Source organism: Heloderma suspectum, chromosome 7, assembly GCF_057233095.1.
Source record: "Heloderma suspectum isolate Gila_16-S chromosome 7, 16-S_ref, whole genome shotgun sequence".
Lineage (NCBI taxonomy): Eukaryota > Metazoa > Chordata > Lepidosauria > Squamata > Helodermatidae > Heloderma > Heloderma suspectum.
This window is the reverse complement of record NC_139464.1, coordinates 23,342,895-23,366,016: the sequence shown is the minus strand read 5'-3', so window position 1 is coordinate 23,366,016 and position 23,122 is coordinate 23,342,895. Positions and strand designations below refer to the sequence as shown.

The 23,122-nt window shown below is 45.9% G+C and overlaps 1 protein-coding gene across 1 annotated transcript in view; it reads right to left on the bottom strand.

The window, feature by feature from the left end:
- Positions 1 to 22,862, bottom strand: part of ADA2 (adenosine deaminase 2) — a 95,796-nt gene extending 72,934 nt beyond the window's left edge. Inside the window, exon 1 of the mRNA XM_084809296.1 lies at positions 22,686 to 22,862. Coding sequence (XP_084665422.1) covers positions 22,686 to 22,857 — 172 coding nt within the window. The 5' untranslated portion in view covers positions 22,858 to 22,862. The remainder of the gene's footprint in view (positions 1 to 22,685) is intronic.
- Positions 22,863 to 23,122: the final 260 nt, after the last annotated feature.

Below are 23,122 nucleotides of genomic sequence, written 5' to 3'. Positions count from 1 at the left end.
CAGCATTCAGCTGAATCTGAGCAGAAAGTATAGCCATATACACTTCAGAATTCATCCTGCTGCTTTTCTCAGCAGTCAGGTCATCAATAAACACCAGTGACCCAGTTCTATTGGCAGCCATACATGCCGATGCCATAACACTGCCTCCACCATGTTTGACAGATGATGTGGTATGCTTTGGATTATGAGCTGTTCCTTTCCTTCTCCATACTTTTCTCTTCCCATCATTCTGGTACAAGTTCATCTGGGTTTCATCAGTCCAGAGAATCTTATTCCAGAACTGGGCAGGCTTTTTGAGGTGTTTGCTGGCAAAGGCTAATCTGGCCTGTCTGTTCTTGAACGTTACCAGTGGTTTGCACCTTGTTGTGAAGCCTCTGTATTTACATTCATAAAGCTGTCTCTTGACTGTAGATGTTGACAATGACATGCCTACCTCCGCAAGAGCGTTCTTGACCTGGCTAGATGTTGTGAAAGGGTTCCTCTTCACCATGAGCAGAATTCTGCGGTCATCCACTTTAGTTGTCTTCCATGGTCTTCCAGGCCTTTTGCTGTTGCTGAGCTTGCCAGTTAATTCCTTCTTTTTCGGGATGTTCCAGACTGTTATATTGGCCACTCCCACTGTTTTTGTTATCTCTCTGATGGGTTTATTTTGTTTCCTCAGCCTAATGATGGCCTCCTTCACTCGCATGGACACCTCTTTGGACCTCATGTTGGGAGTTCCAGTGAAGAGCTACCAAATGCAAATGTAACACTCAGAACCACCTCCAGGCCTTCTACCAGCTTGATTGGTCATGGGGCACCCAGGAAACAGGCCACACCTGTCCATGCAGCTGTCCATGCAACATGCCAAAACAGTTATCCTTGTTCCAATATTTCTGGCCCTGACTGTATATTGCTCCATTTTCCCCATCTGCACTGGAGGGGCATTGCAATGGGTTCCATGTCAGTGGAGGATGGCCATCTAGTGTCACTGCAGTGGGCAGCTTTTGCCCCCACTACAGCTTTGCAGCAGTCCATATAACTTTGATCCACAGAAATCACTGGGAGCCATTGAGAAATGAGCCAGCCTCTAGCTGCATAGCCTCACCCCTTCATTGAAATATTCCTGTTCAGGGGTTGTCTTTGTGTGTGTCATGCTTAGAGTGTGGAATATGAGGAAACAGAATGTTGGGGAGCTGTTTGACAAGCATGGAGGGAGGTGGGTGTACTTTGGGGAGGAAAGGACAGTTCTAGGGTCTTTATCCAATAATCAGGGCTGGTCCTATGATAAATAGCCCCCTGGGCCATGAGCTCCTTCAGTGCCCACTCCTCAGTCAGCATACAGTTTCTTCCATTATTTTCTATAGCTCTTTATAGTAGGACTGTGCAGGGACCTCCCAACATGCTTCAAAGGTTGATTCAGAGCTTCCGAATTGGCCCCAACCTGCCTCGGGCTGATCCACAGCTGGGCCAACCTGCTTTGGCCTCCAGATCCAAATAGCTGAAGTGCCCCCACTCCTGGCCATGTGAGCCGTACGCACACCCCTGCTCCTCCTTACCTGAACCCATGGCGAGCGCCTGCAGCTGCTGCTGTCTTGGTGGGATAGCAGTCTTGGATTTATTTGTTTATTTATGCATTTACACCCTGCCTTTTTTCCTTTTGCAAGCAACCCAAGGCAGCTTACATGATCCTCCTCCTCTCCATTTTATCTTCACAACAACCATGTTGTGAGGTAGGCTGGGCTGAGAGTCTGTGACTGGCCCAGAGTCACCCAGTGAGTTCCGCTGGCCGAGTGGAAACTAGAACCCGGTTCTCCCAGCTCCCAGTCCAACACTCTCGCCACTATTTACTTTCCGGAAGAAGAATCACCATGGCAACTCCCTCCAAGATGGCAAGGGCTGTGGGCACGCTGGACAGGTCTAGGTAAGGAGCAGGGGGCTCATGCGGCTGCTCAGGTTGGGCCGAAGTGGCCTGAAGCCCTTTGAGAGTGGTCCAGCCCATTTCAGGCCACTCCCAACCCACTCCAGAACTGGACTGCTTTGGCCTGGATCACCCCAACCTGCTTCAGAATTTGGGTCAAAGCGGTACACAGCCCTGCTTTATAGTATCTGTAGTTCGTATAGCGCTTGGTAATGTTGTCTCAAACTTAAGCCATGTTCTGCTGATTTTTATCTACAACAAATTACATTGAACTGAAAATCAAAAAGGAACATACCTTAAAGCTAATTAATGGATGTTAATTTTTTAAAGTTAGTACCCAAATAACCCATAGAACTTTGGGGGAAAAGGTTTGAAGACACTTACTGCTTTTGCTGGCCCTAGCTCACTGCAGACAGTACGTTCAAACACTGGAGTCGCCACATTCTGTCTGGTGCGCCCTTCAGCTTGGGACCCTGAGTGAGCACCCAGCTTGTTCACCTCTCAGGCTGGCCTTGCCAACCCCCAGGATCTGTTTTCTTCCTCCTTCAGCCCCACTCCACAGCCCAATAATTACCTATTCCTCTTCAAGTGCTTTCCTTCTCTACACCACCTCTGCTCCTTTCCCCTCTACTTTTCCGTACTGGTCTGAGCAATGCCTTGTGCAGTGTGAGGAGACCTTACAAGATGTCTCTGGAAAGACTGTATTCAATACATCTCACATTCCCTAAGACTGTAACTGTCAGGAGCATCACTGCCACTACTGAATGAGGACAGGGGGCAGGGATAGAGGGATTCCCGTTCCTTGCTCAGTGGTCATAGCAGCAGCAGCAGCAATAGTGATGTTTTCAAGAGGTATTATGCAGACCATAGGTGGACACCCCGGCACCCTCCAGATGCTTTGGATTACAACTCCCATAATCCCTGACCATTGGTCATTCTGGCTGCAGCAGATGGAAGTTGTAGTCCACAACAACTGGAGGGAGCCAGGTGGCCTACCCCTGATCTAGGCAGTAGGCACTAGATCAGGAGTGCAGCACACGTTTTGAGAAGGGGGATGGATTGCTCCCACCATGGGTCAGATAACATCACCCCCCCTTTGCTTTCTCTATACTGGGAGAGGCTGAGAGTTCCATGCCTCCTCCCACCATGGAGAAAGGGACTAAGCTAGTGCCAGGAGGAACAGCCACTCCTCAGGGCTCCAGCTGAGTCCCTGTTTCTCTGTGATGCTTGGTAACTCAATGAATGCTGGGCACCACATGAAGCTACTCAGCCCACACCAGGGAGAGCTGCCACTCTTCCTGGTCCAGGCCAAGTCCTGCCACCCCACTGTTGTCCATTGTCAGATAAGAGATAACAGTGGGGATGGCTTGGCTGGCGAATGCACTGGCCGAGTCCTGCCACCCCACATCCCCAGTATTTCTGAACACAGATCAGAGAGATCAGCGGGGATTGCCCTGTGCACGTACGCCAGCAGGAACATCCCCACTGTACTGAGATAACAGTGGGGATGCCCTCTGAGGGGATTCCTCTAGTGGGTGGAGTTTGGAGGCTAAGCCCCTCCCCATGGTGGGATGTGGGGAGGCTCTGTGGGCTGGATTGGGATGCCCCATGGGCCGGAGGTTCTGCAGCCCTGCCCTAGGCTGTCCGTGATTGAGGCGTCGCTGGTGAGAGGGGCGCTCTGTGGTGCAATACATCTTCCATTAGCCAGAGGGAGAACCACACATCTTTCCTGAACGAAAGATATTCTGGCACCTTAAAACAGGGGTGCAGAACTGTTTTGGGGTGGGGTGCAGATTGTCTCCTATGCCACAGGCTGGATGATGTCAGTGGGTATGGCCCTGCCCCCAACATCATGTCAGGGTAGGGCCCCACCCCCCGACATCATCCCCTCTTTTCTTTCTTTCTCTTCTTCATGCTGGAAGGATGTACGGAACTGTGCTAGTTCCAGCTGCCCATCAGAGATAGCAGCAGGGATGAGAGGCAGCTGGCGTTGGGGCTCTCCCTGGAGGGAGTGAGCCCCAACACCCAGGCCATTCCATATCCCTGACACTATTTCCAGTCTCAGATTAGAGACAGCAGCTGGGCTGAGGGGACGGATATGAGGAATGGCCGGCCCGTGTGCATGAGGAAGAGTGGCTGCTCTCCCCAGTGTCGGTGACTCAGGCCCAGGCCACCTGGTATTCCCACTGTGATCAGTGATAACAGTGGGGGGTTTGGTGGTGGTGTGCACTAGCAGGAGAATCCCCACTGTTATCTCTTATCTGAGATTGGAGATAGCAGTGGGGATTCCCCCAGGGGGTGAGGCTTGGAGCCTAAGCTCCCCCCCCAGGAACCCCAAGAGGCAGTACTGGCCTGATTGGGGTGCCCCATGGGCCAGAGTTTCTGCACCCCTGCCTTAAAGACTCTAGTCCACAAAAACCTTTCTCTCTTTCTCTGTGTTATGTATTAACTCTTTCTTCCTTCACCCTCCCCCATTAAAATCCCTCTATCCAAGTTATTTGGCCCACCCCCAGGAAAGCAATTGTTATCTGGAAAATGTAGATGCTATTTGCAAGAATTTAAGAAAGACCGTTTCATACTTCTTCATCACATACATAGTTTGACCCTCCCTTTTTCTGCCCTGCCTGACATTGCTGGATTTAGAACATAGGCAGGGTGGCAGGGATGAATGAATGAGAGAGAGAGAGAGAGTGTGAGTGTGTGCGTGTGCATATGCAAGATAGAAAGACTAACAATAGAGTATTCAAAAATATATATTTTAAGCTAAACGTTTTGGTTTCTGTCCTCATCAGTAGCTGTGCTGTTAAATGGATATCAGGAGTGGCAGTTTGGAATGCTAATTAAATAAACCACGTTAGTAGAAGTGGCTTAAACCACTTCTTTCAGGAGCATAGTTTCTAGCAAAATGTATTGCATTAGACAATTGTTAGCATGCACTTCTACTACTGTGGTTTATTTAACGACATCCATTTTGTAACATTCAATTAAATAAACCACATTAGTAGAAGTGCGTGTTAACGGTTGTCTAATGCAATAAGTTGTTAGAAACTGTGTATTTTATTGATTTTTTTTTTTAAAGTATGTCACATACAACATGTAGGGAAAACTACAACAGACCTAAGAACAAGATTGCGTAACCACAAATCTGCAATTCTTACCAAAAAACTGGAGCAGCCTGTTGCAAGACATCTCAACTCACCTTCACATAATCTCTGATTTACAGTTGCTTCCAATAGAACAAACAAAAGACACTGATGCGCTTGACAAAAAGGAAGATTTCTGGATCTATAGACTGAGAACTCTTAGCCCAAATTACCTTAATCTGGGGGATGTTTCCACCAGCGATTTACTCCAAGCTGGCTGGGCTGCATCTTGAGGTCATTAGGGACAAATGTCGTCATGGCCATCCAGCTGCCACCCCAGAGCTTATTAGGGAAAAACCAGATTTCCTGAGACTGCTTAAAGTCCGATGCTTTTGCTTAAGTTGGGCTCTCCCCAGTATAGTTGTTGTATGCCCCACCCCCTGAATTGACCTCGGGTATGCTAGCCCTGCCCAGGGGTGTGCCTTTCACCATGACCCCAGTCAATGGGTGTTTCCTCCCCTTGTGCTGAATGAGGCTTGCCTTCTGAATGCCCACAGAAATTACAGAGAACTCCCTCAATTGACATGGCATATTTTAAAGCCCAACTCCTGATGTGCAATTGAATGGGATCTCAAGGCTCCGATCCATTGCCTTAGGAAGTAACTACTTCACAGCTTCCATATAGAGATCCTGTGCATTAAAATGGGGGCTGGTTTCCATGTCTATGATGGGTCTATAACCCCCCTGGCAAAGGCAAAGTACAGGCTGAAGGGACAGGATTGCAGCTTGAGATCGATAGGCATATGGTCAAGGAATACCTAATTACTTTGAATGAGTTCAAATCTCCAGGGCCAGATGAACTGCATCCTATAGTAATAAAGGAACTGGCAGAAGAACTCTCAGAATCACTGTCTATTCTCTTTGAGAAATCATGGAGGGCGGGTGAAGTGCCAGATGACTGGAGGAGGGCTAATGTTGTCCCTATCTTCAAAAAGGGTAAAAAGGAGGAACCTGGGAACTACAGACCAGTCAGTCTGACATCAATCCCTGGGAATATTCTGGAGCAGATGATAAACCAATCCATCTGGAAGCACCTTGAAAACAATGCCGTGATTACTCGAAGCCAACATGGATTTGTCAAGAACAAATCCTGCCAGACAAATCTGATCTCATTTTTTGATCAAGTAACCTCCCTTGTGGACCGTGGGAATGCTGTAGACATCACATACCTTGACTTCAGCAAAGCTTTTTCGACAAAGTGCCCCATGATATCCTGATGAGCAAACTAGCTCAAAGTGGGCTAGATGAAACAACGATCTGGTGGATCCACAGTTGGCTACAGAATCGGACTCAAAGAGTGCTTATCAATGGGACCTTCTCAAACTAGGGAGAGGTAACGGGTGGGGTACCGCAGGGCTCAGTCCTGGGCCCAGTGCTCTTCAACATTTTTATTAATGACTTGGAGGAGGAGGTGCAGGGAATGCTGATCCAATTTGCAGATGACACAAAATTGGGTGGGATAGCTAATACTTTGGAAGACAGAAACAAAATTCAAAGTGATCTGGATAGACTGGAGTGCTGGGCAGAAAACAAGAGAATTACATTTAATAGGGATACATGGCAAGTTCTGCACACAGTTACAAGATGGGGGATACTTGGCTCAACAACACTGCAAGCGAGAAGGATCTTGGAATTGTTGTCGATCACAAGCTGAATATGAGCCAACAATGTGATGTGGCTGCAAAAAAGGCAAATGCTACTTTGGGCTGCATTAATAGAAGCATAGCTTCCAAATCCCGGGAAGTACTAATTCCCCTCTACTCAGCACTGGTTAGGCCTCATGTGGAGTACTGTGTCCAGTTCTGGGCACTGCACTTTAAGAAGGATGCAGACAAACTGGAGAGGGTTCAGAGGAGGGAAACGAAGATGATCAGGGGATTGGAAACAAAGCCCTATGAGGAGAGACTGAAAGAACTGGGCAAGTTTAGCCTTGAGAAGAGAAGACTGAGGGGAGATATGATAGCACTCTTCAAGTACTTGAAAGGTTGTCACAGAGAGGAAGGCCAGGATCTCTTCTTGATCATCCCAGAGTGTAGGACACGGAATAATGGGCTCAAGTTACAGGAAACCAGATTCCAGCTGAACAACAGGAAAAACTTCCTGTTAGAGCAATATGACAATGGAACCATCTACCTAGGGAGGTGTTCAAGACAAGGCTGGACAGCCATCTGTCAGGGATACTCTGACTTGGATTCCTGCATTGAGCAGGGGGTTGGACTTGATGGCCTTGTAGGCCCCTTCCAACCCTACTATTCTGATTCTTTCCCACAACAAACCCATTAGTGTCTCCTCAGAAGTAACTACCATTGTCATTAATGAGGTCTTGCCAGTTAAATGGAGACTGGTTTCCATCTTTGTGTTCTCCCCCCTTTCCCAGCACAAGCATATGTGTGTCTACTCAAAAGTAACTCCCATTGTGGTCAATGAGGCTTGCTCCTGAAATGCAGGTGCATCCAAACTTTCAGGGGAAAGGAGAGCGGGGGGAGCCTCTCTTATTGGCTGAGCAGTCCCTGCCAGTCAGATGAATTCATTCCAATCCCCAACCCCACCAGGAACTATGTCCTGTGAAGCAATTTTTACTGGTCTGGAGAATTTGCTCATGGAGGCCTGCTCACAACAAAACCGATGCCTTTTTAAAAATCCAGTACTCCTCCATTAGCTTCTCCTTCTGTTGTCGTGGAAACACAGCCCTGGAGGACAATTCATAAGCAGTATACCACTCATACATTTGTTTTTTCTCCCAAGGAACTTTAATCTCCACGCATTCCAAACTGCCGCTCCTGATACCTATTTAACAGCACAGCTACTGATGAAGGTGGAGCCAAAATATTTAGCTTAAAATATATTTTTGAATATTTGGTTGTTAGTCTTTCTATCTTTCATACAGATGTTACCTTAAGACTGATTGCATCCATGGTGGATCCTTGTTGCTTTGCTGTTGTACTGCTTTACACCAATATATATGCGAGGAAGTCAGTGGAGGCAGAAGACTGTATGTTAAAATGTTTAAATTATAAACCTTTGGTCACATTTTATTCAGGACTACACCTCTTTTATCATGTTTCTTGTGAGCAGAAATGTGCCATGAAGGATCATAGTTTAAAAATAAGATTACGGGTGCTTTTAGATAGAGGAGTCTTGGTGCTACCAATCAAAGCATTGGGCACCTATTCTGTATTTTTTTCCCCCTTAACAGGTTTTCTGAGATAAGAAAAAAGAGGGAAGTAACAGTGGGAAAACATGGGATAGTTACAAGTGGAAGACAATGTAATCTGGATTTCCCATAAAACTGTGAGTGAAGCAGGATGATGGCACAATAAAAGCTTTGTCTGGAAGCACCTGAATTGATTCAACTGAATAAAGCTGATTTCATGTTGACCATGCAGATGTAGTAGAACCAGAAAGCCCCCATTTTTCAGATACTTCTTAGGGCTGTGCATTCCTTGGGCAATATCCAGTCAGTCACTAGCACTAACATAAATTATATTGCACTATCATAAAGGACCCCTTCATGGGTCACTGCCTTGTTGTGGCGAAGGGGCTTGCGTAACTCAGTGAAGCCATAATCTATGCCGTGCAGGGCCACCCAAGACGGACAGGTCATGGCAGAGAGTTCTGACAAAATGTGGTCCACTTGAGAAGGAAATGGTAACCCACTCCAGTATTCTTGCCAAGAAAACCCCATGGAATGTATCACAAGGCTAAAAGAGATGACGCTGGAAGATGAGCCCCTCAGGTCGGAAGGTGTCCAATATACTACTGGGGAAGAGCAGAGGGTATTTCCAAGTAGCGCCAGAAAGAGTGAAGCGGCTGGGCCAAAGCCGAAAGGACACTCAGCTGTGGATGTGTCTGGTGGTGAAAAGAAAATCCGATGCTGTAAAGAACAATATTGTTAGGAACCTGGAATGTCAGATCAATGAATCAAGGTAAGCTGGAAGTGGTCAAACATGAGATGGCATGATTGAATATCGACATCTTGGGAATCAGCGATCTAAAATGGACAAGCATGGGCAAATTTAATTCAGGTGACCATCATATCTACTACTGTGGACAAGAATCCCTTAGAAGAAATGGAGTAGCACTCATAGTCAACAAAAGGGTGGGAAAAGCAGTACTGGGGTACAATCTCAAAAATGATAGAATGATCTCAGTACGAATCCAAGGCAAACCATTCAACATCACAGTAATTCAAGTCTATGCCCCAACCACTGAGGCCGAAGAAGCTGAGGTTGATCGGTTCTATGAAGACCTACAACACCTTCTAGAACTAACACCAAACAAAGATGTCCTCTTCATCATAGGGGATTGGAATGCTAAAGTAAGAAGTCAAGAACTCACCAGGATAACAGGCAAGCATGGCCTTGGTGTACAAAATGAAGCAGGACAAAGGCTAATAGAGTTTTGCCAAGAGAACACGCTGATCAAAGCAAACACTCTTTTCCAACAGCACAAGAGGCGACTCTACACATGGACATCACCAGATGGTCAATATCGAAATCAGATTGATTATGTACTTTGCGGCCAAAGATGGAGAAGCTCTATACAGTCAGTAAAAACAAGACCTGGAGCTGACTGTGGCTCAGATCATGAGCTTCTTATCACAAAATTTCAGCTTAAATTGAAGAACGTAGGGAAAACCACTAAACCATTCAGGTATGACCTAAATCATATCCCTTATGAATATACAGTGGAGGTGAGGAATAGATTTCAGGGATTAGACCTGATAGACAGAGTGCCTGAGGAACTATGGACAGAGGTCCGTAACATTGTTCAGGAGGCAGCAACTAAATTCATCCCCCAAAAAAAGAAATGCAAGAAAGCAAAGTGGCTGTCTGATGAGGCTTTACAAGTAGCTGAGGAAAGAAGGGAAGAGAAGAGCAAGGGAGAAAGGGGAAGATATAGCCAACTGAATGCAGAGTTCCAGAGAATAGCAAGGAGAGACAAGAAGGCCTTCTTAAATGAACAATGCAAGAAATCGAGGAAAACAACAGAATGGGAAAGACTAGAGATCTCTTCAAGAAAATTGGAGATCTCAAGGGAAAGTTTTGTGCAAAGACGGGCATGATAAAGGACAAAGAAGACAGGGACCTAACAGAAGCAGATGAGATTAAGAAGAGGTGGCAAGAATACACAGAAGAACTATACAGGAAAGATCTGAATGTCCCTGATAGCCATGATAGTGCGGTCACTGAACTTGAGCCGGACATCCTCAAGAGTGAAGTCAAGTGGGCCTTAGGAAGCATTACTAACAACAAAGCTAGCGGAGATGACAGTATTCCAGCTGAGCTATTTAAAATCCTAAAAGATGATGCTGTTTATTTATTTATTTTTATTTATTGCATTTATACCCCGCCTTTTTTCCTCTTGCAAGGAACCCAAGGCGGCTGACATTATCCTCCTCCTCTCCATTTTATCCTCACAACAACAACCCTGTGAGGTGGGTTGGGCTGAGAGTCTGTGACTGGCCCAAAGTCACCCAGTGAGCTTCCATGGCCGAGTGGGGACTAGAACCCAGATCTCCCAGCTCCTAGTCTAACACTCTTGCCACTACACCACACTGGCTCTCAAGTGCATATTGAGTGCAGCACTGTTCAAGTGCTGCACTCAATATGCCAACGCATTTGGAACACTCAACAGTGGCCACAAGACTGGAAAAGGTCAGTTTACATCCCAATTCCAAAGAAGGGCAATGCCAAAGAGTGTTCAAACTACTGTACAATCGTGCTCATTTCACATGCCAGCAAGGTTATGCTCAAAATCCTACAAGCTAGGCTTCAGCAGTATGTGAACCGAGAACTACCGGAAGTACAAGCTGAGTTTCGAAGAGGCAGAGGAACTAGAGATCAAATCGCCAACTTTCGCTGGATCATGGAGAAAGCAAGAAAATTCCAGAAAAACATCTATTTCTGCTTCATTGACTACGCTAAAGCCTTTGTGTGGATCACAACAAACTGTGGCAAATTCTGAAAGAGATGGGGGTACCAGACCACCTTACCTGTCTCCTGAGAAACCTGTACGAGGGTCAAGAAGCAACAGTAAGAACCAGACATGGAACAACCGATTGGTTCCAAATTGGGAAAGGAGTACGACAAGGCTGCATATTGTCGCCCTGCTTATTTAACTTATATGCAGAGTACATCATGAGAAACGCCGGGTTGGATGAATCACAGGTTGGAATTAAGATTGCCGGGAGAATTATCAACAACCTCGGATATGCAGACAATACCACCCTAATGGCAGAAAGCGAAGGGGATCTAAAGAGCCTCTTGCTGAGGGTGAAAGAGGAGAGTGCAAAAGCTGGTTTGAAACTCAACATTTAAAAAACGAAGATCATGGCATCTGGCCCCATCACTTCCTGGCATATGGAAGGGGAAGAAATGGAAGCTGTGACAGATTTTACTTTCTTGGGCTCCAAGATCACTGCAGACAGTGACTGTAGCCATGAAATTAAAAGACGCTTGCTCCTTGGGAGGAAAGCTATGGCAAACCTAGACAGCATAGTAAGAAGCAGAGACATCACCTTGCCGACAAAGGTCCGTCTAATCAAAGCTATAGTTTTCCCAGTAGTAACGTATGGCTGTGAGAGCTGGACTATAAGGAAGGCTGAGCGCCAAAGAATTGATGCTTTCGAACTGTGGTGCTGGAGGAGACTCTTACGAGTCCCCTGGACTGCAAGGAGGTCAAACCAGTCCATACTAAAGGAAATCAACCCTGAGTGCTCATTGGAAGGACAGATACTGAAGCTGAAGCTCAAATATTTTGGCCACCTAATGCAAAGAGAAAACTCTCTGGAAAAGCCCCTGATGCTGGGAAAGACTGAAGGCAAAAGGAGAAGGGGACGGCAGAGGACGAGATGGCTAGATAGCATCACTGATGCAATGAATATGGACTTGAGCACGCTCCGGGAGAGAGCACAGGACAGGACGGCCTGGCGTGCTATGGTACATGGGGTCACAAAGAGTCGGACACGACTGAACGACTGAACAACAAGCATAAAGGATCCCTAGTATGTCAATAGCATTAACTAGCATGACGGGATTTTCTAGAAAACCTGTTGCACCAGCTAAGCTATTGGCATTGCACTAGAAGTCCTTGCACAAGCACTAGCGCCCAATTGGATACCGCCCTCTCTTCTTCTCAAATAATGTTCTAGCCCAGTCTTTCCACAACTCAGGATGGGAGTTGCAGTCCAACATAGCTAGAGAGCACCAGCTTGGAAAGGCTGTTTTAGCCTCAGGTCAGGTTTACTCACCTGTTTTGTCTTTACAGACAAGTTGCGTTTTAAGCCTATATTGCTCTGGCTTCTTCACTTTCGAGAAGTTACATTCCAATGATCAGTTCAGCCATTTCACATAGTGTACTATCCAATGTGATACTACTGCTAATATAAATTACATTCATGTTTACATTTATGTTACATGCAACCTTCCTAGGGAATCCATTCCACCAGCAAGTGCTATTAGCATTGCACTAGAGGTTGTTTACACAAATGCATTATAATTTACGTTATTGGTAATGGTGCACTGGGTATTGCCTGTTATGTAGAGGCAAGTGTGTGGGAAGGGTAAGATGCATGTTTGAAGAAAAAGCCTCATAGGTTAGTATCCAACACTTGTTCAATGTTTCTTTTTCACTCATGGCTTTATTTTCTTTCTGTAATCAGCTAGTCAAACGAAGCCATTTCACTCCAGTACCAGACTTTTTTTCTTGTTTGGTAAGTAAAAGTTTAGATCTGGGTGCTGGTAGGTGGCACCATGAGGGGTACTGGAAAGCAATTCCGAGGAGGAGGAAGTCAGGAAGAGAGTGGTGCAGCCATGGGCAGCTGGTAGGCAAGGAGATCTGAGCTTCAACAGATGGAAGTGCCTCTTCTGCAACTCCTACTTGCACTGTTTGCACCACCGCCGCTCACACAGTTGGTTCCAGCAGCTTACCAACTGTAGGGTAAACAGTATGGCTCATTAAAACAGTCTATCAGAGAGAACATAACATAGTGATGCATGATATTATGGGCTCCTTCACATGGTTTTTTTTTTGGTGTTATTGTCATTCTTCATTCGTGGTATTTCCCATGTGCAATACACAATGTCGTTGTCCTGCAGCAGCTGTCGCACACCTTACTTGTTTTCCCTGTGATATTTCTGTATGTGGGAAATGCAGTGTTATTAGCAGCTGCGCAGCGGATCTGCCAACACCTGCCCAGGTACTGCTGACATCATGCTACAACACACTTTGTGTAGGCAGGTGCTGACGTCACCTAGTGCTGACGATCGGGTGGGAGTGTCACCCTCCCATGGCTCCCTTGCCCTCCAGCCCCTTTGCCATTCCACTCCTGGGAACTGCGGAAGTGCAATATACCGGCATTTTACCAGAACAGCATGGCAGAGACCGCCGCTGCTCTGAACGCCCACAATGTTGCAACACCTTTCCACTCAATCCCGTCCCAGTGTAAACTCAAATAAGAAAAATGTTACTGCTTGCTTTTAAAAGGACAATACTGACTTGTGCACATGGGGGCGGGAGCAGACTTCTGAAGTTGTGAATGTACTGTGAATTGTATATAGAAGTTGCTGAGGTAGGGATTGGAGGCAGCAAAAGTGAAAAGGGTAGCGAGTAAGCTGAAATGGAAAGGTTAAGGTTAAAAGGGGGGCTACTAGTTCATACATGTTTTGACATTGTTATTACTTGTTTGAAGGATTGCGTACTAATTTATTTTTTCTAACCTGGTACACAAAAGCCCTCCAGGTATACAGATAGCATGGATGAGTGTGTGTACACACATACATGCACACACACTCACTCTACATTGCAGAGGGAGATGTACAAGTTCAGCTTTTGCAATTACATAGGAAGCCCCCCAGCCTCAAATGCAAGAAGAAACGGAACAAGGAGCATTTCACTTATTGTGTTTTAAAGATGTATACTGGTGGCAGGAAACCCTGGCCAGTTTCAGCTCCCATGGCGAATATATGAAGCTGCCTTATACTGATTCAGACCATTGGTCCATCTACCCAGCATATACTCTTCACTGACTGGCACTACCTCTCCCACAGCTTTCCCAGCCCTGCTATCAAAGAGCCTTTTAACTGGAGATGCCTGATATGAATGTGGGATCTTTGGCATGCAAAGCACATATTCTACCACTGTACTATGCATGTACACATCTTTCCTTCAAAATACATGTTCAGCTGCGACCTGTTATGTTTTTAGCATGCACACTCTGAAATATAAGGTATAAGGATGAATTCTGGTAAGAATGTCACTTAAAAACATATATAGAAACTTAACATATTTAGTAATGGGGGAATATAACTGAATACTGCCAATATAAACCTAGATGGCAATCTGCTATTATATAGAATTTAACTGATTATGAGTGGTTTAGTGCAGTAACAGAAACTGAGCTATGAAGCAAGATGTGATTAGTCTGAATCTCACTTCTGCCATTAACTAGATGGACTTAGGCAAGCAACTCTCTCTCCCCCTCAGCCCCCCACCTCCAATTGCAACCTGGGGATAATGAAACTCACAGGTTGTGACAAGCATTACAAGATAATGTAGGTGGAGTGCTTTTAATACACTTAAGGCTGCAACCCTTACCTGAGAAATCCCAATGAAAAAGTGGGATTTTCTTCTAAGTAAGCATGCATAGGATTGCATTACATCACACTTATTGCTAGCAGAAGGTGAGCTTACCAGCTCCCCAAAAGTCTTGAGATTTCTCCTACTAAACTATTAAAATCTTTCATCACCTTGAGCATTATTTTTGTTAGGCTGCGGTCTTCTCTTATGCACTTCACCTACCATAGCTGGTTTAATCCAGCAGAGGCTGATAGAAAACTCAGGAGAGTAGCTGCTTCCCAGAGGAGGACTGAATGTCAGTCAATGTTTCCCCAAAAAGGGACATGATCATTTCAGCCTGACATTTTGTGTGCATGTGACCAATAAATCACATGTCCCAGGCTGGATTTTTCTTAAAAAGCAAATCATGTGCATAATCAGGGAGAAACAGCACAAGAACAACAGTTGGAAGAAAATAGTCAACTTTTAAAAACCCAGCATGTGTTCAAGTGGATATTTTGGCAGGAGAAGGGAATGGCAAGATCTCTATTGCAGGTGTAAGATGTATACGCAAACCAGACTCAAATCTGAGGAATGCTGCTGTTTCCTCTTCTGTTATAGCACAACTGTGTTTATTCATATCACTAAACCACCCCTTATAATTCCCATCATAGTAGGAATATTACATAGCAGACCCATGGCCCATCTGATTTAGCATCCCTTTGCTGCCAGTTGCCAGGAACTAAGTGATTAAAAAAAGTGCTTAAAATCCTGGAAAGGACAATTATTGAAGAACCTGCACAAAAAGGGAAGTCACCCCCTAATCCCCACCATCAGTAAGTTGTTATTCTATGCCTTGAAGCAGGAGGATTTTTATATCCCCTGAAAAAAAAAAGTTTTTCATCCCATCTAATGTAGCCACAGATGGTCTCAATAGCCATATAAATGTCTGCTCCTTTTTTCAAACCTACTAAACTCTTGGCTTTGGCAAAATCTTAGGATAATGAATTCCACATGTTAATTATGCATTGTGTGAAGTATTTCCTTTTATCATTTTAAATTTGCTGTCTTTCAATAGCATTGGATGGCTGTTTAATCTTATGTAATGAGAATGGGTAAATAAGAACTCCTGTCTCACTTGTATGTCTCATTTCTTATTTTAAATGCCACTACAAAAATCATATTTCCTAGTTCATTTCATCTCTAAATGTAGTCTAGAATACTATTTTTTTCCCCTGGCATTTGCAAGGTTTGATAGTAATATGTAATATCAAGCTAAGACTCTTATCTACAGAACCTTACCTATTAAAGATGCTCACATTAATCAGACACAAAAGTAGTGATAATTGACTTTAATTTATTTATTTTTATTTATTGCATTTATACCCCGCCTTTTTTCCTCTTGCAAGGAACCCAAGGCGGCTTACATTATCCTCCTCCTCTCCATTTTATCCTCACAACAACAACCCTGTGAGGTGGGTTGGGCTGAGAGTCTGTGACTGGCCCAAAGTCACCCAGTGAGCTTCCATGGCCGAGTGGGGACTAGAACCCGGATCTCCTGGCTCCTAGTCCAACACTCTTGCCAATACACCACACTGGCTCAAGTAAAACAAATAAAGTAAAATAAATAAATAAATAAAGTAAAACAAGTAAACCACTTGTTTTACTTTAAGGTAAAACAAGACTAATGACATGATCCAAGCAAAGTTTAAGCACTTGTAAATTCTAATATTTCAGTGGGAGCATATGCTTAGATTATTAATTGAAATAAATTGCACATCAGAAGTACTTACTTTTAAGTTATTCTATTTGTTCAACACCACAGAAGATAGTTCTAAATGTTTACTTATAATTATCACATCCTACAGTGCAATAAAGGGAAGAAGTAGGTGTATGAAATAAGGAATAATTATGCTCCAAACAGCTATATTGTTCCGAAGTAAAGGGCACTTCCAACACACGGTTTTCTAATGAAAAAGGAAGCATTTATAAAGAGCTACAATTTCAAGTTCGCTTTCTTTAAAAAGGGTACATACAGAAGAGGTATTTATGGATTCCACCCAACCGCAGGATCACCATCCCAGGCAGTGGTGTATAGGAGAAATACGTCTGCATGTGTACGTGCATATGTGTAAAGCAGGGATGAGGAACCTCTGGTTTGTGGAGACTTTGGCTCCCTCTCTGGGCCCCATCACCTGCACCCCCCAAGCTCTGTCCCCAGAGGCTAGCAGGAGCTTTCAGTTTGGAGGGGGAGTAGCACATTAAGTGCTTTGCCCACCCCACGTCCTCCCTAATGGGGACAGGTGCGGGGCAGGCAAAGTCACCCTGACTGAAGTGCAAGGTGGAAGATCACTCATCAACCCCATGCCTCAGTTGGTGCTTTTCCCTACTTGGGAAAGCTTGTGGGTTCCAGCTGAGGCAGTGGCTGGAGTGCTCTGCCAGCTCTGTCAGGGTGGTTTTGCCTGTGCTGCACCTTTTCCACTGCAGCAGAGGACATGGTATGGGCAAAGCAGCAAGACCAGATAACATGCCTCCTGACATTATCCAGACTGGAGTGCTAGGTGGGGGGTGGCTTCCCACCCAAACGTACTTCTCTAACCCTGGTGTAAAACCTTGCAGTTAAGACAGGATTGGTATTCCCATATTACAGATGGGGGGAGGGGACTAAGGTCCAGGATCACAGTTTTTGTATTTGGGTACAGATACGCAAATACAAAATATAGATCAACTGTAAATGGGAATTTAAGTGGCCAGGTTTCCAAGCCATGTGCACAGAAGTGATGTATAGGAAATGGTTTCACCCTCATTCCTCTGCACACTGCAAGAAAACTTTGTAATTTGAAGGCACCTGCACTATTCAGATGATGTGCTGTCAAAAAAAAAAAACGTCCCAATGAACACCTAGAGATCATACCTTCCAAGGCCAGCGATGGTTCAAGTGAGATTTGAACCAGGGGCTTTCTAGTTTTTAGCTCATACATTTAACCACTACACTAGCTCTCAGCCCAAGAGTAAATGCATGATAAAATAGCAGAAGTCACACTGAAATCTTCAAGTTGACTCCAGGACTTCCCATGAAGCTGAACTTTGTTCCTTTCATAATTTATACTCAGATGCTGCCTCAATAAGTAACTGGGATTCAAATATCTCTGCACTCTATTTTCAGTCTAATTTAGGAATAAGCAGTTAAGTGTCCTTGCCATTCCAGAGTTCTTACCTTCACAATATTAAGTCCGGCAATTCTGACTTAAATGGGACCTACAAGATGTTGCAATGTACCCTCACTTCACAAAGGAGTGCTCCTGTTCAGGATTCCAGCCAGCCATGTCCTCCTCCACAGTACTCTATTTCATACCTCCATTTTTCTTTTCCAATTGACACTCAACATTCCATGGCCTACTGGAAGCCTACTCAGCCCTTATTGGACTGTTTTTTTGAGGAAGTGGAGTGACTTACTTGGAGAGGAGTTGGGTTGCAACTCTGATTTACAGCATGATCTGTTCAGTCAGAGGTAAGCCCCAATGAGTTCCAGGGACTCCTTCCCAAGCAAGTACACACAGAATTATATTCTTCAGGATGCAATTCTACCCATACTTGGAAATAAGTTCCATTGAACATAATGGCTATTTACTACTAAGAAAAGCTGCATGGGTTCAGGCTGCATGATACAGGTGGAAGACTGAGGAGCAGTTCCAAGAACCCCATTAAAACCAGCATTAGAGATACAGTGCAGGCAGTTCAGAGATTACAGCTGAAACACTAAGCATGCTTACAAGGAATTAAGCCTGCTGAACTCACCACTTCCAAGTAAACATATTTAGGATCAAGCTGCCATCCTACACTCACTTATTTTGAAGTAAGCTCTACTAAATTCAGTGGGAAGTACCAAGTAAAAATGTACAGGACTGGGTTGCAACGGTAATTACTTTGCTTCTGTTTGGGAAAACTGAAGTAGCTACGTTAGTAGTATTCTCACATATTATTCCTGCAAATCAGCAGAAACCTGCTCGTAGACTCTTCTCTAAGCCCAGTCCTATCGCACAGTCTTGGGTGGGATATTTAAAAAATAGGTTTGCGGTTTGTTCTTATTACGTGTTTATTCTTTTGTGAACTTTTTGTAACTAACACTATTGCAGGGTTTTGGGTTGTGGGATTTTGTTTTTGTTAGCAGTGAAATAAAGTGCAATTGTCAAACAACTGCCAAGTCATAAACAGAAAAGGTGGCAATGTTGTAAAGTTCTTATCAGACAAAGGCTAGACCAGTCCTTTTGTAACACGTGATCCTTCTCAAACAGCACAAATATCTCCCAGTCTTTATGCCACATTGGGATGTGCTTACCCCCAATATTGGTATACTGTATTGCTGAATTAGATTACCCTCACACAGATTTGCTTCCAAAAAGTCAAGTTCATGTTTTCTCAATTCAGTTTGTTCCCAGGATAGCTAGGTGTAGATACTGTTGGATTTAGATATTTTTGATTGTTTAAAACAGCTATAACTATATCATGTTGTGTAGATGTCTGAAACCTATAAACACAATGCTTCATATTCTCTGGAGGAACAGTGAGGCACAAACACAAATTATTGCCTTGACATTAATAAACAAAAACTAACTTCCTGAAGTACACCTCTAATTCAAGTTTAAAAGCAAAAATGGAAAAGGCTTGGATTTCTAGAAGCTTAATTTATGAAACTGTCAAGTTTGTGCAATGTCTTATTTCGTCTCTTGCACATTTCACTGAAGCCCATGTATGCCAACAATCTGCTTCCTATTAGATGCAGAGCAAATAGCTTTCAAGAGTAAAATATTCTTTATCCCTAGGCTGGTGTTTTAGGAAGCATCACCCCCACAGAGAAGAGTATTATTAATCCTCATGAAACTTCAAGTCCCCATATTTGTAAAATTGACTGCTACAAGCCAAGAAAGCATTAACTATGCTTAAGGTGCAATCCCCATGCTGGCTGGGGAATGCTGGGAGTTGTAGGACTTTTTTCCTGCATAGGATTGCACCCTTAAAGTCATTTAAACAAGTGGGTTTAAGCACATTGTGCTGGATTGCTTAGACGTGTTTAGTTCCTCTTTAGATGCTTTCCACCCCAAGACTTCATGTAAATGCCCTATGATATCCTGCTTAGCAAACTAGCTCAAAGTGAGCTAGATGAAACAACTCTCAGGTGGATCCACAGTTGGCTACAGAACTGGACTCAAAGAGTGCTTATCAATGGGACCTTCCCAAACTGGGGAGAGGTGACGAGCGGGGTACCGCAGAGCTCAGTCCTGGGTCCAGTGCTCTTCAACATTTTTATTAATGACTTGGAGGAGGAGGTGCAGGGAATGCTGATCAAATCTGCAGATGACAGAAAAGTGGGTGGGATAGCTAATACCCTGGAAAAGAGAAACAGAATTCAAAGTGATCTTGATAGGCTGGAGTGCTGGGCAGAAAACAACAGAATGACATTTCATAGGGATAAATGCCAAGTTCTGCACCTAGGAAAAAGAAACCAAATGCACAGTTACAAGGTGGGGGATACTTGGCTCAACAATACTACAAGCGAGAAGGATCTTGGAATTGTTGTCGAGCACAAGCTGAATATGAGCCAACAATGTGATGTGGCTGCAAAAAAGGCAAATGCTCTTTTGGGCTGCATTCATAGAAACTTACCTTCCAAATCACATGAAGTACTAGTTCCCCTCTACTCAGCACTGGTTAGGTCTCATCTGGAGTACTGTGTCCAGTTCTGGGCACTGCACTTTAAGAAGGATGCAGACAGACTGGAGAGGGTTCAGAGGAGGACAATGACAATGATCAGGGGACTGGAAACAAAGCCTTATGAAGAGAGACAAAAAGAACTGGGCATGTTTAGCCTTGAGAAGACTGAGGGGAGATATGATAGTGCTCTTCAAGTACTTCAAAGTACTTGTCACAGAGAGGAAGGCCAGGATCTCCTCTTGATCATCCGAGCGCGCAGGAAATGGAATAATGGGCTCAAGTGACAGGAAGCCAGATTCTGGCTGAACATCAGGAAACATTCCCTGACTGTTAGAGCAATACGACAATGGAACCAATTCCCTAGGGAGGTGGTGGGCTCTCCCACATCGGAGGCATTCAAGATGAAGCTGGACAGACATGTCAGGGATGCTTTGACTTGGATTCCTGCATTCAGCAGGGGGTTGGACTTGATGGTCTTAGAGGCCCCTTCCAACCCTACTATTCTATGATTCTATAAACTATTCCAAAATAAGTCACCACCCAAGCATCTGTAGAATCCACAAGCATGGACTGGAGAAGTGGACAGAAAAAGTCCTCTACTTTTTAATCATTCCCCCACCCCCAATTGCAGTTACAACGCAGTGGTTAACTAACGTACAGTAATCTTGAACGTGAATGGCAAGATCAACTACACTCCACATACTACTTATCCTAGCACAATTTGCCAGGCCTCAAATAAGAGTAGAAGAGGGGACGACAAAGGCAGTCCAATCTTATGAACACATTCTAAGGAGTAAGTCCCACAGAATTTGCTATGACACCTTGGGAGCAGGCATACATAGGATCAGGCTGTATGCAATTTGCAGCATCGTTTTCTAGGGGGGAGAGAGGGAGGCCCCTGGATCAAGTACTAATAGAAAGACCTGCATGCCACAGTCGCCACATCCACTCTACAGCTGAAATCCTAGACACCCTTTGTTGTTGTTGTTCAGTCGTGTCCGACTCTTCGTGACCCCATGGACCATAACACGCCAGGCCTTCCTGTCCTGCGCTCTCTCCCGGAGCGTGCTCAAGTCCATATTCATTGCATCGGTGATGCTATCCAGCCATCTCATCCTCTGCCGTCCCCTTCTCCTTTTGCCTTCAGTCTTTCCCAGCATCAGGGGCTTTTCCAGAGAGTTTTCTCTTCGCATTAGGTAGCCAAAATATTTGAGCTTCAGCTTCAGTATCTGTCCTTCCAATGAAATCTCCACTGAGACCAGTGGGGCTTATTCCAAAGTAAACAAGCTTGGGACCCCACTGCACATATCCTACCCCAGAACAATGTAGCTTTATAGTATCGTGCATAGTGCACAAGCAATAGCTTTCCACGTTATTTCTTTCACGTTTCTTTGGCATGTAAATCAATTATTAGGAAAGCCAAGTTTTAAAAAAAAAATTACACAAAAGAACGATCTACCGTTCCGTAACACAGGGCCACTGAACCAGAAGCTTCTAATTACCGAAATTTCAGACACTCTAAAAATCTTCCTATTAAACACTCCTAAACCCCAATTGAAAGCTCAAAAATAGTTAAAAATGGTTTTTTGAAGCTTCTACCCACAAGCGTCGGAAACACTAAAAACTTTGTAATGGAAAAAACTTGAAAAAGAAGCCTTCTCTTTTATATCTGCGGGTGCCACATGGGTGTCTGCGGCCGCTCCTAGTCCGTTCCAAGCACAACTAAACCCGGGAAGACAAAAACTCCGCCTCCACTGGCCCCCTTTTCCTACCAAAGAGAGGCCCCTTCTTCCCTCACAGCCATAGAGAACGCTCCCCTCAGGCGCCCCGCCCACCCCGTGATCCCCCATTGGCTGCCCGCAGAAAAAAGGCGGAGCAAAGCTGTTGTTATGATAAAGAGCAGCCCCGCCCACGCCTCGTGCGCGGAGAGCTTTCCAGCGCCGGCTCGTCGCTCGCGAGCTTTCCAACGGCTCTCCAGAAATCCGTGTTCGGCCTACCCCTTCGCTGCCGAGGCCCCGCCCCTTTCCCCGCAGGCTCAAAAGTTCGCCCGCAGGCTCCGCCTCCTCGACTACGTTAGACGTTCCCCCGCGGCAGCCAAGGGCTTGCTCTAAAGTACACGCGCGGCCCCGTCGCTCCGGCTTCTCCTCGGAGTTTAGGGCGCCCTCCCCTCCCCTCCCCTCCCCCCCCGGCGCCGCGCGAGACCGCGCCCCCTTCCAGCGCAGCCCCGCCTCTTTCTCGCTTGGGAGCCCGCCTCTCGCCCCCGCGCGCGCGACTCCCCCAGCCACTCTCGCCCGCGCCCCTCCCCCCTCCGCGGCCCCATCTGTTTCTCCGGCTGGCCGCAGCGCGGTGGTGGATTTAAAAATATATCGTACCGGCAGGGCAGCGGCGGCGACCTGAGGCGAAGGTGGAAGATGGGTCCGCGCGGCGGCGGCGGCGGCCCACAGCAGCGCCGCTCCCGCCTGCCCTAGAGAGCCCCCAAGCAAGCAGGGAGGAGGAGGAGGAGCAGGAGGACGCTGAGGAGGCGCCAGCCCGGAGGAGCCCCATGCGGAGGAGCCGGCGCGGAGGGGGCAGCTGCGGCTGCTGAGAGAGAAAAGAGAAGAGGGCGGCTGGGGGGGGGAATATCGCGCGGCGGCGCCGGCGAAGCGGCGGCCTCGGAGGAGCGCTGGCCACGGGGGCGATGTGCCCGGAGGAGGACGGGGGTTGCGGCGGCGGCGGCGGAGGCGTGGTGGTCGCGGCGGCGGCGGCTGCTGCTGCTGCTTCAGCCGCGAGTGGCGGCCCGGAGGGGGCGACGGCGACGGCCGCCGGCGGG